General features: G+C 39.4%; 2 protein-coding genes across 2 annotated transcripts in view; both read left to right on the top strand.

The window, feature by feature from the left end:
• LOC145501879 (uncharacterized) overlaps positions 1-277 on the top strand; it is a 5,306-nt gene extending 5,029 nt beyond the window's left edge. The window contains exon 2 of the mRNA XM_081481266.1: positions 1-277. This exon is cut by the window's left edge and continues 2,577 nt beyond it. The gene's annotated coding sequence lies outside the window, so the exon portion shown is untranslated.
• A 7,118-nt stretch (positions 278-7,395) lies between these two features.
• LOC145501885 (putative aldolase class 2 protein CC_1201) lies at positions 7,396-15,136 on the top strand. The gene is made up of 4 exons (XM_081481275.1): positions 7,396-8,576; positions 10,093-10,255; positions 11,140-11,384; positions 13,320-15,136. Exons 1-4 carry the CDS (start codon positions 8,262-8,264, stop codon positions 13,482-13,484), a joined length of 888 nt encoding a protein of 295 aa, XP_081337401.1. The 5' UTR covers positions 7,396-8,261; the 3' UTR covers positions 13,485-15,136.
• Positions 15,137-17,259: the final 2,123 nt, after the last annotated feature.

Below are 17,259 nucleotides of genomic sequence, written 5' to 3'. Positions count from 1 at the left end.
TATCGTTGAAAACTGAGAAAATGTCTGGCGCGACTTTATTGAACTTGAGCGAACTTTATTCTTGCTATCGAATGATTCATTGTGACTGATCGATCATGCACCAAATGCAAATTATTGTTCAAGATATTAGAGTGATTTGACAAAGTTGGAGTTCTGTATGCAAACGAAAATCATTAAATGTTAGTGAACACAAGCCAAAAATATGCCTCTTCCCGCATCATTTCATAATTTTTCACGTGTACGTTTTTGCCGTGAGTTTTAGTTGGTAGCTGTTACGAAACATAGGCACGCAAGGCGTGCAAACGTTATTTTTTGTGAACTATAAGTCTCAGAGATAGGAGCATTCATGGAACTGTTTACAGTAATGATTTGGTTGATTTGACAAGTTTTTTGGTTGCGATGTACAGCAAGAAAGAAACTGGGAGTTTATGATGTACATACGATGTTACATCGGTAATGGTAAGATAACTAAATAGTAAGCCATAAAATGTTTGACTGAACAAACTACAGTAATCTGACACGTCTCCAGATTAATGTAGATACCATCTTATTTTCTAACAGGCAATTTTGTTCGTTCTTTGATACAACCCACACTGTGATTGGTCTGACACGCGCACATGCATAACTTCCTCACTCACCGATCACGTAGCGCTTCCCCCCCGGGGGGGGGAACTCCCTTATATGGGTTATATAGGTCTGTTAGGCCCCGATGGTATGGTTTTTCAGCCGTTTTGGTCATGAATAGGGTATCGATTTTAGCTGTTTTTGGTCATTTTGGTCATAAATAGGGTACGGTTTTTGCACTCTAGCCTTGATATGGGTATGCTTTAAGAAGAAGCCACTTTTTCATCATTATCGGAAAGAAAATCAACAAAAGCCCTTCAAAAATTTATATCTTTACGATAATTTAACATTGGTTTGAACTAGCGAGCTAATTATAACGCAGGTCTGAAACAGGGTTTTGATTTCAGGGTCAGGTCGTAAATAGGGTTTCGAATTTTTTGTCAGGTCATAAATAGCGTAAGGAATATCGCAGATTTTGGTCATAAATAGGGTAAGGGTTTTGGGAGGCGGGCCGCACACCCCCAACCAATTTTTCTGGGAGTACCCCCTCGGGAGCCCTTCCAGCCCCCAAGAGGAAATTTTACTCAAAAATACTCAAGTTAAGAGACCTTTTCGCATTTTATACGAGTCTTAAGTTTACCCTTTTTACACAACATAACGGAACAACACTACTTCAACGAAAATTGAAAGAAAGAGAAAAAACCTCTCTGACACGTTGAAAGTCTGATTTAATTAAATTGCACTTTAACTTGGTGCCACACAGTCTTCAAAGAACATTTGAACAGTTTTCATACTTTTTACCTCAAAAAATACCGGACTGAAAAGAATGTCATAAAATGCCCATCAAATAAAAATATTAAACTGCTACTGCAGAGACGTAAAAACACTCTAGAAATGAAAGCTTTTTTGTTTAATATCCTGGGAACAATAGCCGATAACTTGTAAGCTCTAATTGAATTTACTCCCATTAAAAAACAAAAGTGTCGAGTTACCATTTGTAACTAAAAATAGCAAACATCTCGTGGGAACAAGTGGTGACGATTCGTCAGCTCTAATTGAATTTACTACCTTGTGAAAAACAAGAGTGTCAAATTACCCATTGTAACTAAAAAATAAAAATATCTCGTTATATTTGCATGCAATAAGAACAAAACAGTCGTTACCTGCACTTACTATTGTAAACGTTACAACTGCTTCAAGTCTAAATAGTCTCGTCTCCTCTAAAACATGTCCTAAGAACTAGAACCGACGATTCGTGACCTCTAATTGAATTAACTCCTTGTGAAAAACAAAACTATCAAGTTACCCTTTGTAATTAAAAATAAAAATATCTCTTGCCATTTGCCTACTACTCATGAACTGCTTCAAAACTCATGAGTCACCTCGTTCATAACTAGCCACCATTACACTGAAAATTATGCACTCTAAAACAACCCAATGTACGTATGTAACTGTCACACTCCCCTCCAAACCGGACTAAAAATCACAAACCGGCAACATACACGTCACTCTTTATTTTTCAATTACCAAAGTCCTTGTGTTTATACATACCTTGTGTTTCTCACGTACCATTTACCTTTACAACAAGAAATTTGATTGGCTGTTCATAGTAGATCCAATCTGATTGGTGTGACATACATACATCTCTCACTCACTCACTCACTCACTCACTCACTCACTCACCCATTGACCCGTCCATAACATACCCGACGCGCCGACTAAGAGGTATTTTTTTTACAAAAAAATAACTCAAAAATTGTCTAAGTCAATTGCTAGAACAATCTAGAACCGGAAGTCATTCAGCCGTGACCAATTTGTATAAGAACATTCCAGAACATTCTGATCCTTATGTAATTACTCAGATTAGAAATTGTGTCAAACCACTTAATTTAGTTCCAAATAGAAGTTTCTAGAACTTTAAGCCTTATGTATCATGATTAGAGCGAGCGTTTCTTCTGTGAGAGAGATTGATTCAAATTTGAAGAAGCTTAGTGCTGTAAATTCGTGAAGTTATCTTACGGAAATAAATTAGTTTGTTGCTGTTACCGGCGATCCTGAGTTCTGTCTGGAAACAACCCTGCTCTTCAACGATACTCGTAACAGTAGTAATCTAAGTAATTTTTAGCAAATAAAAGCATTTTGTGTCCGGAATATAGAAAAACTTGAAGAAATTTGAAAACGGAGGTTTTACTCTAGCTGACTATGCATCAAATGTTTCCTCCACATTACACCAGAGGAATTTAAGAACGCAACAATCACCGGTCATTTTGGATTTGTGTTTGAGGAAAACTCGGTCAGGGAAATCACGTGATTATCGCGACGCCATCATTTTCAAAACGTTTTCCGTCCACAGTTAATTCCGGGGTTTTCAAATTCCTGTGGTTTGAAGAGCGTTTTCGGAAAGCTCCGTTTTCGTGACGGATTAGTGTGGACTGTAGGCCAAACCGTAGAAATAAAGCTGCGTTTTCAAATTTCTCCGGCCTAGTGCGGACGCTGCCTAAAGTATGTGCCTCTATAACATTCAAGTTTGGAAAATGATTGCTACGTATACTAATAATGATTATTACACATTGTAGTCACCATCTGTCTTCTCCTTGGCTAGAAGCCTACAGCTAATTCTGGGAAACAGCGCAACCTACAGATTATTCACTAATCTGCTAGCAGATTAGTGAATAATCCATAGGTTGCGCGCCCAATGCATGATATCCAAGAACAATGTCAAGTTCACATAAGAACATACACCTTATTCCAAAATAGCGGTCAATTTATTATTCTTTTGTTTGCATGTTTATTAGCCCTCTTTGCCTAATTTTCAATTCAAACCTGCATGCCTTCGTATTTTGTACATGTTGACGAGGCAAAGAGGGCTAATTACCATGTAAACAAAAGAATAATAAACTGGCTGCCATTTTGGAATAAGGTGTGTGGCTTGTCGAAAATAAACTGTGTTCGGTACGATAATGCGTTTGTCGTAATTTTCTTTAAAACAATGTATAATAAAACAACTATGAGATTCGGTATTTTTGATGTCGCAAATAATCAAGGTCTCGGTTAGTTTTATCAGCCTCAGCCTTCGGCTTCGGCTGATAACCCTTACCTCGACCTTGTTTATTCCGGATATCACAAAAACCTCATCCAATAATTGTTTATAACCAACAAAACCGACTAGGTGTCATTTCGGTTCTGGTGAATATGGTGAACTCTCATTTAATGACTTCATCAGTACAACAGATTATAGTAATTCTTTGACACTACATGTTCACGTTAACATAATAAAAATGTTCCAGTTTCAATTTAAATTAATTATATTCCATTTTAACATTTATAAACAGCCTGTTTAAACAACCTGTAATTTGATTTCGGTTTGCTTGCCCCATTTGCATTTACTAGTTGAGTTTTCAAAAAGGAATTTAAGTCATTTCAAGATTTATCAACCTAAGCAAGTTTTGTTGATTAGAACAAGAAGTAACTAAGTTATTTTTTGGTAATAAATTACCTCTTAATCGACGGGTCTGGACTACGTTATGAGTGACTGAGTGAGGGATGTAGATATGTCACACCATTCAGATTGGGGCTTCTATGAACAACCAATCAAATTGCCGCTTATAAAGGGGAGTCATGTATGTGAAGATTTCATTACGGTATTAGAGCCATCTTTGTTTTTCTAAAACAGAAGCAGGTATTCTTGTGTTGGCTTTATTCAGACATTTCCGACGCTGCGTTTACTATCAACAACTTAGGCAGAGACGCAGAGGAAGCAGCTGGAAAAGGAGACATAAAAACACTCTATAACCTCCCCGGCCATAGAAGAACCATAGACCGCCCAGTTAGAGACAACACTGGAAGCCTGCTCACCAAACTGAACAGTTAACTGGAAAAATTGCGTGATCACTTTACAGCCGTACTTACACAGGGGCCCACCTGTAGATCCCCTCGAGCCTCAGGCTAGTCAACAACTACCAATTAACACTGGCAGCAACTCCAAGCAAGAGATAAATCGGGCACTGACGAGATTAAAGAGACGAAAAGCAGCGATTAGATGTCACTTGATATACTTCATGAACAGCTAAAGAGATTTCGTAGGACTGGCTGAACGGGCTACTAGTCAAACTTCTGAAAAAGGGGGATACCAGCTACTGTAAGAACTGGGGAGGAATCAATCTGCTGTCCATCCCCAGCAAAGTACTTAGCAGTATTATGCTGGAAAGAATGAAGATACATGTCAACGAAAACCTACGCGACGAGCAAGTAGGCTTTCAAAGTGGAAGGTCTTGCGCAGACTAAATTGCGTCCCTTAAAATCATCATTAAGCAGTCCATCGAATTACAACCATCCTTGTATATGAACTTTGAAGACTTTGAAAGAGCTTTTGGTAGCTTCCATCATCAAGTGCTATGGACACACTTAAACATGTTAAACAATACAAATGCAAGCCAGTATGTATTCGATATATTTATCTAGTGTTTATTGCATGAAGTCGTCCATAAAAAATAACACCGACAAAAACCCCATCGCGTTTCCAGCGTTCCTGGGCTTAATAGCAAACCACGACGCAACGACAACAACAACAACAACAACAACAACAACAACAACAACAACAAAAACAATCAGCGATCCTTTAGGGCCCGTTTACACGGAAATAGGATGATCCTAGTGCTAGGATCATCTTAGGACCAGGATCATCCGAGCGCGGTATGTTTTCAGCTTTCAGTTTACATGTGAAGGGTTGTATTTGGTCCCAGTGCTAGGATCATCCTACCGCTAGGATAATATAATCCCATCCGAGAGGAAGGATGATCCTGGCACTAGGATGATCCTACCTCCATGCAAACGGCCTCAGGAGGCCCAGTTTGCCCACCCATCGTCTTGAAACCGGAGATGGCCCTGGGGACGAGTTCTGAGAAACAACATGGTGGGATTTTCGCACTTATCGACTAAAAGCTCAAAAGGCCGACAATTTCGAATATCTCTGCCCAACGAAGAAGACGACGATACTGATGTGCAACGAGGAGGGCCAATGTTGTTTTCAAAATACAGGGCCCAAAGTAGAGAGTCAGCGGGAAGTAGTGAATTTTGGAGTCTTTTTCCTTCGGTCGTCCTGGTGCCAGTTGCCATAATCTGCGAGCAGGTCCACGTCTGATTTTCCTCCTCGCTATTTGAAACCTGGAAATGGTGGCAGTGTGATTTAGTTGGAGAATCATAGCCCACTGTTGCTGTGTTTGAAATAAGTTGTATATAATGGCAAATTGATGCTGAAGGCAGTTATCAACGCCAGTAAAGAGAGAAGAACTCCCAAAACTACACTTTTGTCATTGTCGCCCGCCATCTTTCTTTGCAACCGCGCTGAACACAAATCTTGCATGTAAACCAAATGAAAAGTTGATCCCAGGAGCTGCTTTTTTGCATGTAAACCAAATGAACCTTCTAGGATGATCCTAGCACTAGGATCATCCTCTTTCAATGTAAACGGGCCCTTATTTACCCACGCAACATTTAGGAATAATAAAAGCTAGTTAAAACACGTGCCTGCTAAAAAATGAAAACATCAATAAAATTAAACTTAACTATTCAAGCAATAAAAATATTTTGATAAAAATATATTTATACAAATACTATATTAATCTATATAAAATCACCATACAAGTTAGAAAATATGCTTGTTTAAAATACGTTTAAAAGTAAGAACATCCTTGGCTTCTCTAACATAAAGAGGTATTGAATTCCACATCTCAGCTAAATTAAAATTAGGTAGCGTTAAAAGAGTGTCCGACCCTCTTAAATTACAATTACAAATTTTGGTATTAAGGAAATCTTGTAAGTAGGGTGGAGCTTGATTATTCATGCGTCGGTAAACTAAAACTCGGGCCTAGAATTTTCTTCTTTGTTCTAGCGTTTTTATTTTAACTCAGTCTCTAATAAATACTCATAGGATGTATTTTTTCCCATAACCTAAATGGACCTGAGATTATAATAATTTGTTTCCTCTAGTTTTTATGTTTAAATCTACTAGCCTTAAGCAATAGCGGACAACAATATGAGGTAAAATGTATGCCTTGTAGAGGCGTTCCATAATGTCTGAGGGAATAAACCTCGGAATCCTTCTTAGTGCGGAGGCTTTGGCATGCCGTTCGTACTTGCTCTTTCACATAACATGCAAAGTTAAGCTTGCATGCAGTCTAGCGTTACACCAAGGATTTTTAAGGTATCGGTAGTCACCACGGCATTGGTATCTACACTAAAATATCGTAGCGATAGGATACTGGGCCAATGGCCAGCAGGAGTGGCAACGAGAACGTTGCCAAACAGAAGGTTTAATGAGTAGAGCTATGGCTGTGCACGTGCGTTATAAATCCATATGCAGTTCTTTTCGTCCTCTGCACAACAACAACAACGTGAAATTACTAAGTTCCGCGAATTTTGCAGATCTCAAACGACGGAGGCTCATTTTTCGTATTTTCATGGCATTACACTGAAACGAATAGGCGCACTAAACAGATCTAGGAAATTGCGAAATTCAAAGGTAAAATGTAAATTTGTTTTTTACTAGGCGTTGTTCTTGGGCTCGCCGTCGTCACTGCTGTAAGCTCTCTCCCTTTTTTTCAAATCTCAAGTCAAGTAACGCTGTTGACCTTCATTAATATCTTCTCTCTTAAACGGTTTTTTAAATTCGATATTAAGGTGAAGTGGTTTCGTGGAATATCAAAACCGAAAAAACTACGATCAGTGCTGGCAACAGAATACGACAATACTAACACCAATCTGCCGTTTACATTAGAGTAAGCTTCTAATACAGACTGCGTGACGCCTAGCTGTCTTTGCTGGAAACAGTTTCACTGTAGTTCTAATAAACGAAGCAATCAGACCTTTCGGATAAAACTAGGCTTCATATCAGATTTCTTAAATGAAACCTCCACTATTTTTAGTAATATGGCCTAAAGTGTTTCATATGTACTTATTCGAAGATCTGAAATAAAAAAAGATGTCTCACCTAGTGAAATAATTTTTTTTATCGTCTTCCAAAGATGGGCCCTATAGCCCGTTTAAAATTCCCACGGCCGCCATCTTGAATCGCTTCTTTCTTCGGTCGACGAGTACTCTGGTTTCAGCTGATAAGGGAGTATCTGCGACATCGCTCATGTCTCTTTTACTAAGAAGTGCAATCAAAACAGGAAGCGCTGGGTAACCAAGCAAAGCGAAGCAACCACGATACGTCATCAGCCCGTAATGCATTGCGCGCCATTCAAGATAAGACGACAAAAAAATTATTTCACCAGGTGAGACATTTTTTTTATTTTTTTATTTCAGATCTTCTAATAAGTACATTAGAAACATTTTAGGCCATATTTGTAAAAATAGTGGAGGTTCCTTTTAAGGTGAAACAAACTCTAAGTTTCAATAATCGTTGGTTTGTTTTTGCTGTACATCATAACTAGTAAAAATAAAATAATCTAAGTTTGTTTTTGCTGTACATCATAACTATAATCATAACTGTTTAGAGTCCGCTGGGGGTTGCTTCCTCGAGGGGAAAAAAATAACAGAAAATACTTGGTCACGTCTTGCGTGCCTATGATTTTGGTAGACTAATTTCATGCTCTCCCACCCCCGTCTCACGTCTCCCCGCACCTTCCACCCGCCAAGAAGGTGTACAAAAGAGTTTGCGTGACTTATTGCGTGACAGTATCGTCTCTAAGGCAAAAATGGCCATCAGTGTGCTGTCTAGGGTTTTGAGGCCTCTCTCTCGCACAGCAATCCGTCCCATTCGCAGCTTCCATAGACCTTGGCCTGTTTCAGTTTTAACGAGGCAGAAGAGTTCTTCAACTGAGCCAAGTTCGGTTGAAAACGCGAAAGAAGCGAACTGGAAATGCAGACAAGATTTGGCGACGGCACTTCGAGGTCTCGACTGGTACGGCTTGAGTGAAGGTGTTTGCACGCACTTGACGATGATGGCTCCTGCATTGAGCGGCGATGGAGAGGTCATGCTCATGATTCCTCATGGTCTCCATTGGAGTCAGGTTTGCAATGCTTTTTATTTTAGATCATTATGAACCGTAAGTAAATGCTATCTCAAACAGATCGACTAAACCCCGTTTGTAATTTGGCCCCTTTTTAGTAGAAGTAAATGACTTCTGATAGGTGATTCCACATATTATGCATATACGTTACCTTGCATTTTGGGATCTCAAAATGCTCGATATATGACCATTCCCCCTGCCCTCAAAATTGTATAGCGTGTGATATAGTCGGTCAGCCGCTGACTCGACTTACTTAGACTTGCTAACGAAGCCACACTTTGGCCGGTGTATAGTTGGTGTAATAGCGACGTTTTAAACGTAGTTCAATAAAAAGTTTTAAACGCAGTTCATACTTTAAAGCGCCATTTATCTTTCAAAGTCAACCGATCGGACTTTGTTGCTAATGCAACAAGCGAACAATCATCATCTAAGCTTATCAAACATTCATAGACTGAAATGGTTGTTCGAAAACGTTTAATAACCCGATAACAACTACGTAAACACGAACACAAAATTTGGTGCAAACTCGAAAAGTTGGGAGCGAACTCGAAATAGAAATTTTATAGAGGGGGCGAACTCGGTGGCGGCGAACTCGCCATGGGGCGAAACCGGTATCGTTCACGCTATGAATACGCTATCCACCTAACAGTTATATTGTATTGGTTCAAATTAAACAAAAGGGCATACAGTAGATGTGTTGCTGTGTACTGTAGTTTTCTTGCTTTTATTATGACGATGGCTAAATGGCTGTGTAACCAAAACTGTTGTAAGCTGTATAATTTGCTGTTAGTAGCTCTTTTCATAGATGCTACAATGCTACATTGTATCATTGTTCATTGTATGGTTGTTTCTAGCCAGGGGCCCGTTTCTCAAAGGTCCCGGAAAGTTTTTGCACCCGGGAAGCTGTGACAAAATCGCAAGCGTTATGATTACAAATTAAAGGCTGTTTTATTGACATATTCGTAATATCAACAGAGGTTCAGGAGGTTCCCTTCATGCAAGAAGTTTCAGGCGTATATACACCTCTATTCCTCTATTTATTCCTCTTTTTTAGATACAGATTATCCACAAATGGCTTTGCAGGCCCGAAAAGTTCCCGGGACTTTCGAGAAATGGGCCCCTGGACTGAAAAGTATCATTAATACACAAGTATGATTGGCTAAATTCGATATTGATTATTTTATTGATCTCAAGAGCTCAAAATCTTCCTAAATTGAGCATACAAAATTAATCACTTAATACACACATTTAAAGCTGGTATATACACCTTAAGGCACAGTTTTGCAGTGTTTCAAGTGACTGACAACTCAGTCCACCTGATATCTTTTATGGAGCATTCTCGTGTTTAGTTTGTGACTGCATTTTATTTCTGGTGAGGTTCTATTGTTATCACAAAAAGCTCATTAAATGGGCAGCCTTTTTCTAATCACATTTTACTAGCCATAATATATATTAACATCGGTATCATAGTCACCCCATGTTTGTGTCTGAGTGTATTTTTTTTGTTTTCACACAGGCAACCCCATCATCTCTGCTAGGTGTCAATGACAGAGGTGAGCTGGTGGAAGGCAAAGGTCACATACAGATAGAGGCTAATGCAATCCACAAAGGTGTTCATGATGCTAGGTCAGATGCAGTGTGTGTCTTCCATCTTCACTCGCCATACACAACTGCTATAGGTAACTTTCATGTATTTTGTATTGAATGGTTGATAGCTAGGTTAATAGCACTTGGTGTTAGTGATGTACACTGAACTATATACAGATGAATGGATCTTCAATAAGATTTGTTCAGAATGTGGAGTACTTGAAAGATGTATCATGGACATCTACAAACTGCATATAATTTTCCACATCTGGAAAAAGTATGGAAACTGAAATGTGAAAAAATGAAAAAAAAGTAGTCTAAAGAATTTTTGACAAGTTAATTTTACCAAATTATTACCCTCAATACCACTTTAGACAGCTAACAACCAGATAACTGGCAAGTGAAACTGGAGGTCAATTCAAATTTTATGTTAACTTTACTGTTTCAAATTTTTTTTCCACAGAATCTCGAATCTCCTCCACCCCTCTATCATTCCACTTGGGTTACTGTGCATTCATTGTGTCTCTTTGGAAATAAATTATTTTTTCTCAGGCTAGAAAAGAAGTAATGGATAAGTACTATGATTATCAGTTGAGTAAGGCACAACAAAAATTTGGTTGTTAACCAGGTTTTAATGTACAACTTGTGTTGTTGTCATGGGCAACTGGAGCAGATTGAATTGGTTATTTGGATAGTAATGCTGTGTGTAAGTTTATTATTTGCTCCTATAAGTTAAATTTCAAGTGCTTGAATACAACACATTTCTTTTGGGGGGGTGGTGGTGGGGGGGGGGGGGACAGGGTTGGGTGTGGTGGAGAGGTATGCCCTGATACCCCGCAAGAGGCACAACTCCCCGGGACTCACTTTTTGCCGTCTGTTAAGCTTTATTGGTTGCCTAACTAAACATAACTATCCAGGAGTTTTCTTGATTTTATCTTATTTTTTTATCTTGTTCTTGTTTTGGTGTGATTTTCAGGAATGCTGGAAGAAGAGGTGTTTGGCATGTACCACCAGACACACTGTCGTTTCTACAATGATTTTGCTTATGACCCAAAATATGGAGGAGCTGCTTTGAGTTGCGAAGAAGGCGAGCGCCTGGCTAAGCTTATTGGAAAAAAGGCAGTCCTGTTTATGGGAAATCATGGCGTGTTATTTACTGCACCAAATGCGGCTATCGCATTTGACAATGCCTACTTTATGGAACGTGCTTGTATGATGCAGGTACTAACATGCTTATTAAATTTAACCTTTAGTATGTTCTCATGTAAGTTGTTATGTGGAAACATTATGACTGTGTGATACTATGGAATGGTAAAATTGGTAAAAAATCAGTGCAGGGAACTGAGAGTTTTCAAACTACCCAAGGGAACATGAATTGGTTTGAAAAGAAATTATCAAGGGGTTCAAAAAATTGAGTGTCAATTTTTCCTAACTCTTTTGCCTGGGGAGTAAAAGACTGCTTTAAATAATTGTAGAGGGGAAGGGGGGGGGGGGGGGTGGGGTTGACTAAAGAATCAAAGGTTAGAATAGTTGGGATTCCATGTCTTGTACATGTACATAATGCTATTTTGATATTCATGGACAGATTTTCAAAAGTTGGTTAATGCTAGTCAGTATTAAAAGTTGATTGAAGCTTTCATTTTGCCTCTATCAAATACTATATATAATTATATTTTTCATTGCCAATGTTTTGTGGAGATTACTTCATCAAAACTGGAGGGCAGAAAATAAGTATGTACAGAAAACCTCACTTACAAAGTCATGAAAGTGCAACAAAAAAATGCACAAAATCAAGTGGTCCAGTTCTGGAACCTTGGCCTGGGTCTTACATGTAGGTCATGGGCATAAATAGCTCTCCCTTGCACTGACTCTCTCCACCCTGGTGTATAAATGGGTAATAGCAACTTGCAATGCTGGTGGTGAAGTAACCCTGCATAATGGGGGGGGCTGAGGGAGGGGGGAAGTATATTTTTAGTGACTCGATGCTACAGAAACCCTCGTTCATGTAGACACAGGGGACAGTTCAGCTCAATGCAGACTTAACCTGCTTTTTGATTCGTGAATTGCATAAGGAAGTTACCGGTTGTAGTCGTGGAACTGATTATATTAATGAGGGGTTGGTCGATCAGCTGTGAAAACGTCCCATTACAGTTCCGCTGTTTTGCGGGCGTATATATCGCTTAACATCTCCAGGACGACATGCTACGTATTGTAACTGTTCTGCTAAAAATGCAATTGTTAGTTAAAATAACTCAAATTGAATGGTTGTTAAAACTTCTGGTTAAATTGTTGTTGATAACAGCTTGTACCTGTTACTGTGTGGCATGACATCTTTGCAGGAACTAATTTTTGCGATTGCGAAAGACTGTTTTCCTCGTTGGCTTTCAGCTTAAGAAATTGTGGTTGATTATTGCTGGTTGTAATTTTTTTTTCTCTTCAAAATATTAGTGTTTTATTATGAAAAAGGTAATTCCATGTTGGCAAAGGCTACCTCACGTCAATAACCATTTACTGGGAAATTCACGGGCTTGTTCATAGAGCACTTTGATTCATGTATGGTATACCGTATGCGAAGGTTACTTTTTAACTACGCCAAGCCGGTCTTGGATTTTACAGGCATGTTTGCACAGGCAGTGTTTCTGTCCTGTGATTCGGCAGTGGAATCGCGGTTTTTTGGGTCCTCGATATTTCTAGCCCCGTGATTATTTGAAGCACCCTTTCGTGCCCTTTGAAAAAGAATCACAAGAAATCTACCCTCAAGTTTTTTGAGCCAAGTTTTCGAGTTCGCAAAATTAAGATTGCACTGTGGTACAAAAGGCTATATTCTTATTCTCCGTGTTGGACTGGAGCTAGCTTGCACTGAATGGAGGCTCATGTGGGAGAATATCATTAAAAAGAGATTTATTTCATTTGCAGTAGACTGAGCGGGGGGGGGGGGGGTAGACTGAAAAGATTCCCCGCATTAGCTTTAGTTGCAAGCTAGTTCCAGTCTATACTGAGAATATGAATATGGTCTATTTGTGCACACTTTCATTTCTTTAGCATACTCTCTGTGTTATGGTGTTAACGCTGTTTTTACAGCACGGCCAAGGTAATGTAAAGTTCCTTCTTTGTCTTCTATTTGGCATAAAAAATGTGGGCGTTTTTGTTTTGCAGATGATTGCAATGCAAACTGGGAAGAAACTCCGCGAGTTGCCCGATGACATCAGCAAGTTGACTTACCAACAAACCCAAGACGCATTAGAATATTATGCAAATGCTCATTTTGAGGGAATTAAGGCTGTACTTCTGCAGAAAGACCCAGGATTTTTAAATCAATGATGCTTAATAATCTTGTTTTCCAGTCGGTGGTCAGTACTTTCACTGACCCCTGAAAAAAAATTGTCAGTGACCCCATAGACCCTATTCAAAAATGGCTGCCAATTTACAATTCTTTTGTATTCGTTTAAATTAACCCAACTGACCTCTTTTGAATTATCAACTCAAAAACGAGGTTAGTTGGGATAATTGTAATACTTACAAGAGAATTTTTAATTGGCAGCCATTTATGAATGAGGTCAAAAGACGGGGCTCTCGGTAATCTTTTAGTATATATACAGTGTTTGTATACGGTCAGAATAGTGTAGTTTCTATATTATATGTCGACACTGAATGGGTAATAGCAAACCACGTATTTCTGTTTGAATTGAACGCTGTCATTACATTTTTAACCTGAGCACGTTTTAAGAGCGATAGGTGTACTGGGCAGATGTAAAGAATTGCGTAATTCGTAGATGAAATATAAATTCAGTTTTTACTAGGCGTCATCATTGCTTAAGCTTTCTAATATTAATAAAGTTATTACCAGGACTGCAAAAACAGCTAGACTCCTCCAAAACAGATGATGATGACGACGATGACAAAGAAAAGACGACGACGATGGCGGCGGCCGCGGCGGCGATCGAAGTAGCAGTGCTTCATGTTTGTGGTGGTGATGACGATTAGGAAGTTTGAGCAAACCACAACGGCGGCGGCAACTAGGACGAACATAACAGTGGCTGTGCATGTGTGTTTTAAATCTTGGTCTATTTCTTTGTTGCTTTCTGCAAAACAACGACGTGAAATGACCAAATTCTGTGCAGGCTAGAGAATGTGAACCACAACGGCCAATATTTATAATTTTAAATGTCTAATTCAACGAGATGAATTAGACAATTTGAGATGTCTCCGATAGCCATAGACTAACTAAATGACTTCAGAGTTTCGCGAGATTCGTAAGTTGAATATAAATTCATTTTCCAATCGATGTTGTCCCCGCGTCGCCGTTGTGGTTGCTTAAAACTTCCTAATGACGGGAGTTGCTCCGGGTCTAATTAGCTCCACTGACTGTTCTTATCACTGTTTACGCGTGTGAAAACCCAGGGGCACCCAACGACCGTTTTCTCTCGAATGCTTTTAAAAGCTGTTTTAGGCTATGTGGAGTACTTTTAAAGCTCTGTAGGTTAATTTTAGGTTGCGCTAAAAAAAAATTTATCTGTTCGGTTATTCTAGGGGAACTTGAGTATTCTCGAATTTATTAGGGCTTTTTTGTCCATTTCCCGAAAACCTTAGGTCTTATCGCCTTTCCGAAAATGATAGCTGACCTTTTTTCGGTACCCAAAACGACATTTTTTACAATTCGAAAACAACAGACATTAAATTTCTCATATCACGAAAGTTCGAGGTGACAATTCTCTTAAGAAAATCAGAGGGGATTAAAGGTCTTCCGAACAGATAATTTACCGAAACGATCCGTTGGGTGCCCCTGAAAACCCCTGCGCGTGTAGGTTAAGACTAAAGAAAAAACTGTGTCCCTGATTCACGCGTAAAACTGGAAAAAAAGAAAAGAAAAAGAAGAAAAACATATCGCACTGATTTTGGTAATATTTACGACTTTGCACAACATGTACATCTAGTCCATTTGCAATAAAAGAATATTTTGAAAGGGTTTTCTGTTTGCCATGCAACTTTGGAACAACATTGATTACAGCATGAAAACATAATTTTACTGTTGTAAAGCTGGCGTAATGTTGTCGTAAATGTATCATGTAAGCATGCTTTAAATTTTCCTAAAGAGACTTGAACTTAGCTACATTTCGCTTGTAGTGCAAATTTTGATGACCAACTTTAAGAAGCTTTAAGCCAGCTTAATTTTGCGTAAATCTCTGTTTTCATGCTGCGAATATTAGGCTTAGGGACGGTGCCTACTTTTGTTAGTGCGCACACGTTCTGCGCATCACGCAAGGCATGGTTAAGCGTCATGCGCACGCTGGCGTTGACATTGACGCAATCAGCTACGCTACCAAGTACACAAGTAAACTGAAAGCAAAGTTTTCCTTCTGTGACCAAATCAAGTTTCATGAACCTCTACTTAAACCAGGAACACCAAATAGTAGCTAGACTACGAGTAGTCCCTCTTTCGCTTAGTCCGTCGTGCATGACGCGAAAGAAATTCGCGAGAAAAAATGGCCGCGCGAAATCCTGGGGGCTAGGAGCGCGCGAAAGGAGGGACTACCGCCTAAGCCCAAGAGTTTGCCCTTTCACGGCCGAGTGATTTTTCGGTGTAGGATTTCTCATCTTGACGTCCTCTTATTATCGCCTGTTATCAATAGCCCCGGGAGATCTGAATAAAATTGCTCTACTCTACTCTTCAAGTAGCCAGGCAAAAACATATGCCGTGAGAAGTATATCTTCGTTCAGTGTTCGTTCAGCGAAACTGTCGAAGAAGTTTTAAAAAGAAGACGGCGAATGAGGCCTCGTGTAACGATTTTCGCTGCATCTAAAAGTTATTGCGAAAATTTCAATAGACTTTCAACCGAGAATTAACATTATACATTATACATTATACATAGGAGATCATCCAACTGCGGTGAAATGTTTGCCGATAGCAGCGGAAAATTTCAGGTAAATGTCCGGTGTCAAGTAAGAGTCCGGTTCAATCTTTCAAATGGACGGCAGAAAGGCCAAGCTCAGTGAATTTATATTCGCTGACTTAGACGATGCTGTTGAGCGGCGAAATCACTGACACGCTCGCAGTCGGGGTGGAGGCAGAAAGCTTTGCCAAACAAAACACTGGATAAATTTAAATCTTTCCAAAGCGCCTGTTGGCAGATTCGCAAGAACATCACGGCTTGCGAAGCGCGATTTCAACGCTTCGATTTGCTCTGGTACCGCTTCGATTTGCTTCGGTTCCAAAACATTCCTGCAAGACGTCACAGGTATCTCGAATGTTGACAACACGTTGTCAACGCTCCTAACATAAGCCAATCATATTTTTGCGTTGTGAGAGCAACGCATAATTCAAACTCTTGGGCTTAGGCGATAGTCCCTCCTTTCGCGTGCTCCTCGCCTCCAGGATTTCGCGGGGCCATTTTTTTCTCGCGGTTTTCTTTCGCGTCACGCACGACGGACTAAGCGAAAGAGGGACTACTCGTAGTCTAAATAACAGCATATCGCTAACCACTAACTGTTAACGTCTTCCAGCTGAAAAACTAGCCGTTATCTGTCAAAAATTATACTGAAATCCAACTGTAAACATGAACCTGCAGATGGCGTAGTGCGCGCGCAAAACAAGTGCGAGACATGCCAATGTTTTACTTACTGGGGAGGTGACAGGAAAAAATGTAACGGGAACCGTAAAAGTTTTGAAAAAAGATGAATGACTTTAAAAAACGCGTGGTTACCCCTGTTATGAAATGGAAGTGGCCTATTCAACAAGTGATTAGTTTCTGGTTGCGAGCAAAAGGTATTTAGACTGTATTTTAGCTGAACCAGAGGAAGGCTGTCAGAGACGTTAAAAGCGCTGTTTCAACGTTTTTGTTAATAAAAGCATATCAAAAATGGCACCATTTACCATGCAGTTTTAAGATCTTTATAAATGTGCTTGCTTTTCTGTATGTAAAGGCGAATTCTAAGGAAATTTGTGAGGAAATATCCTTTCCTTCTTTTTTCAGAAAAATGCTGATGTCAGCATTTTTGTTGAGATTCAAGGCTAATTATCTCGAAAAAATTCGTGGCTACCCCAATTTTTCTTTGTGGATTCCAATAGCCCTTGCAAAGATCTACATTTTCGTCGTGG

The sequence above is a fragment of the Orbicella franksi genome, chromosome 10 (assembly GCF_964199315.1).
Source record: "Orbicella franksi chromosome 10, jaOrbFran1.1, whole genome shotgun sequence".
NCBI classification, from domain to species: domain Eukaryota; kingdom Metazoa; phylum Cnidaria; class Anthozoa; order Scleractinia; family Merulinidae; genus Orbicella; species Orbicella franksi.
Note: the sequence above shows the minus strand (reverse complement) of the source record. Positions and strands in the feature narration are given on the sequence as shown.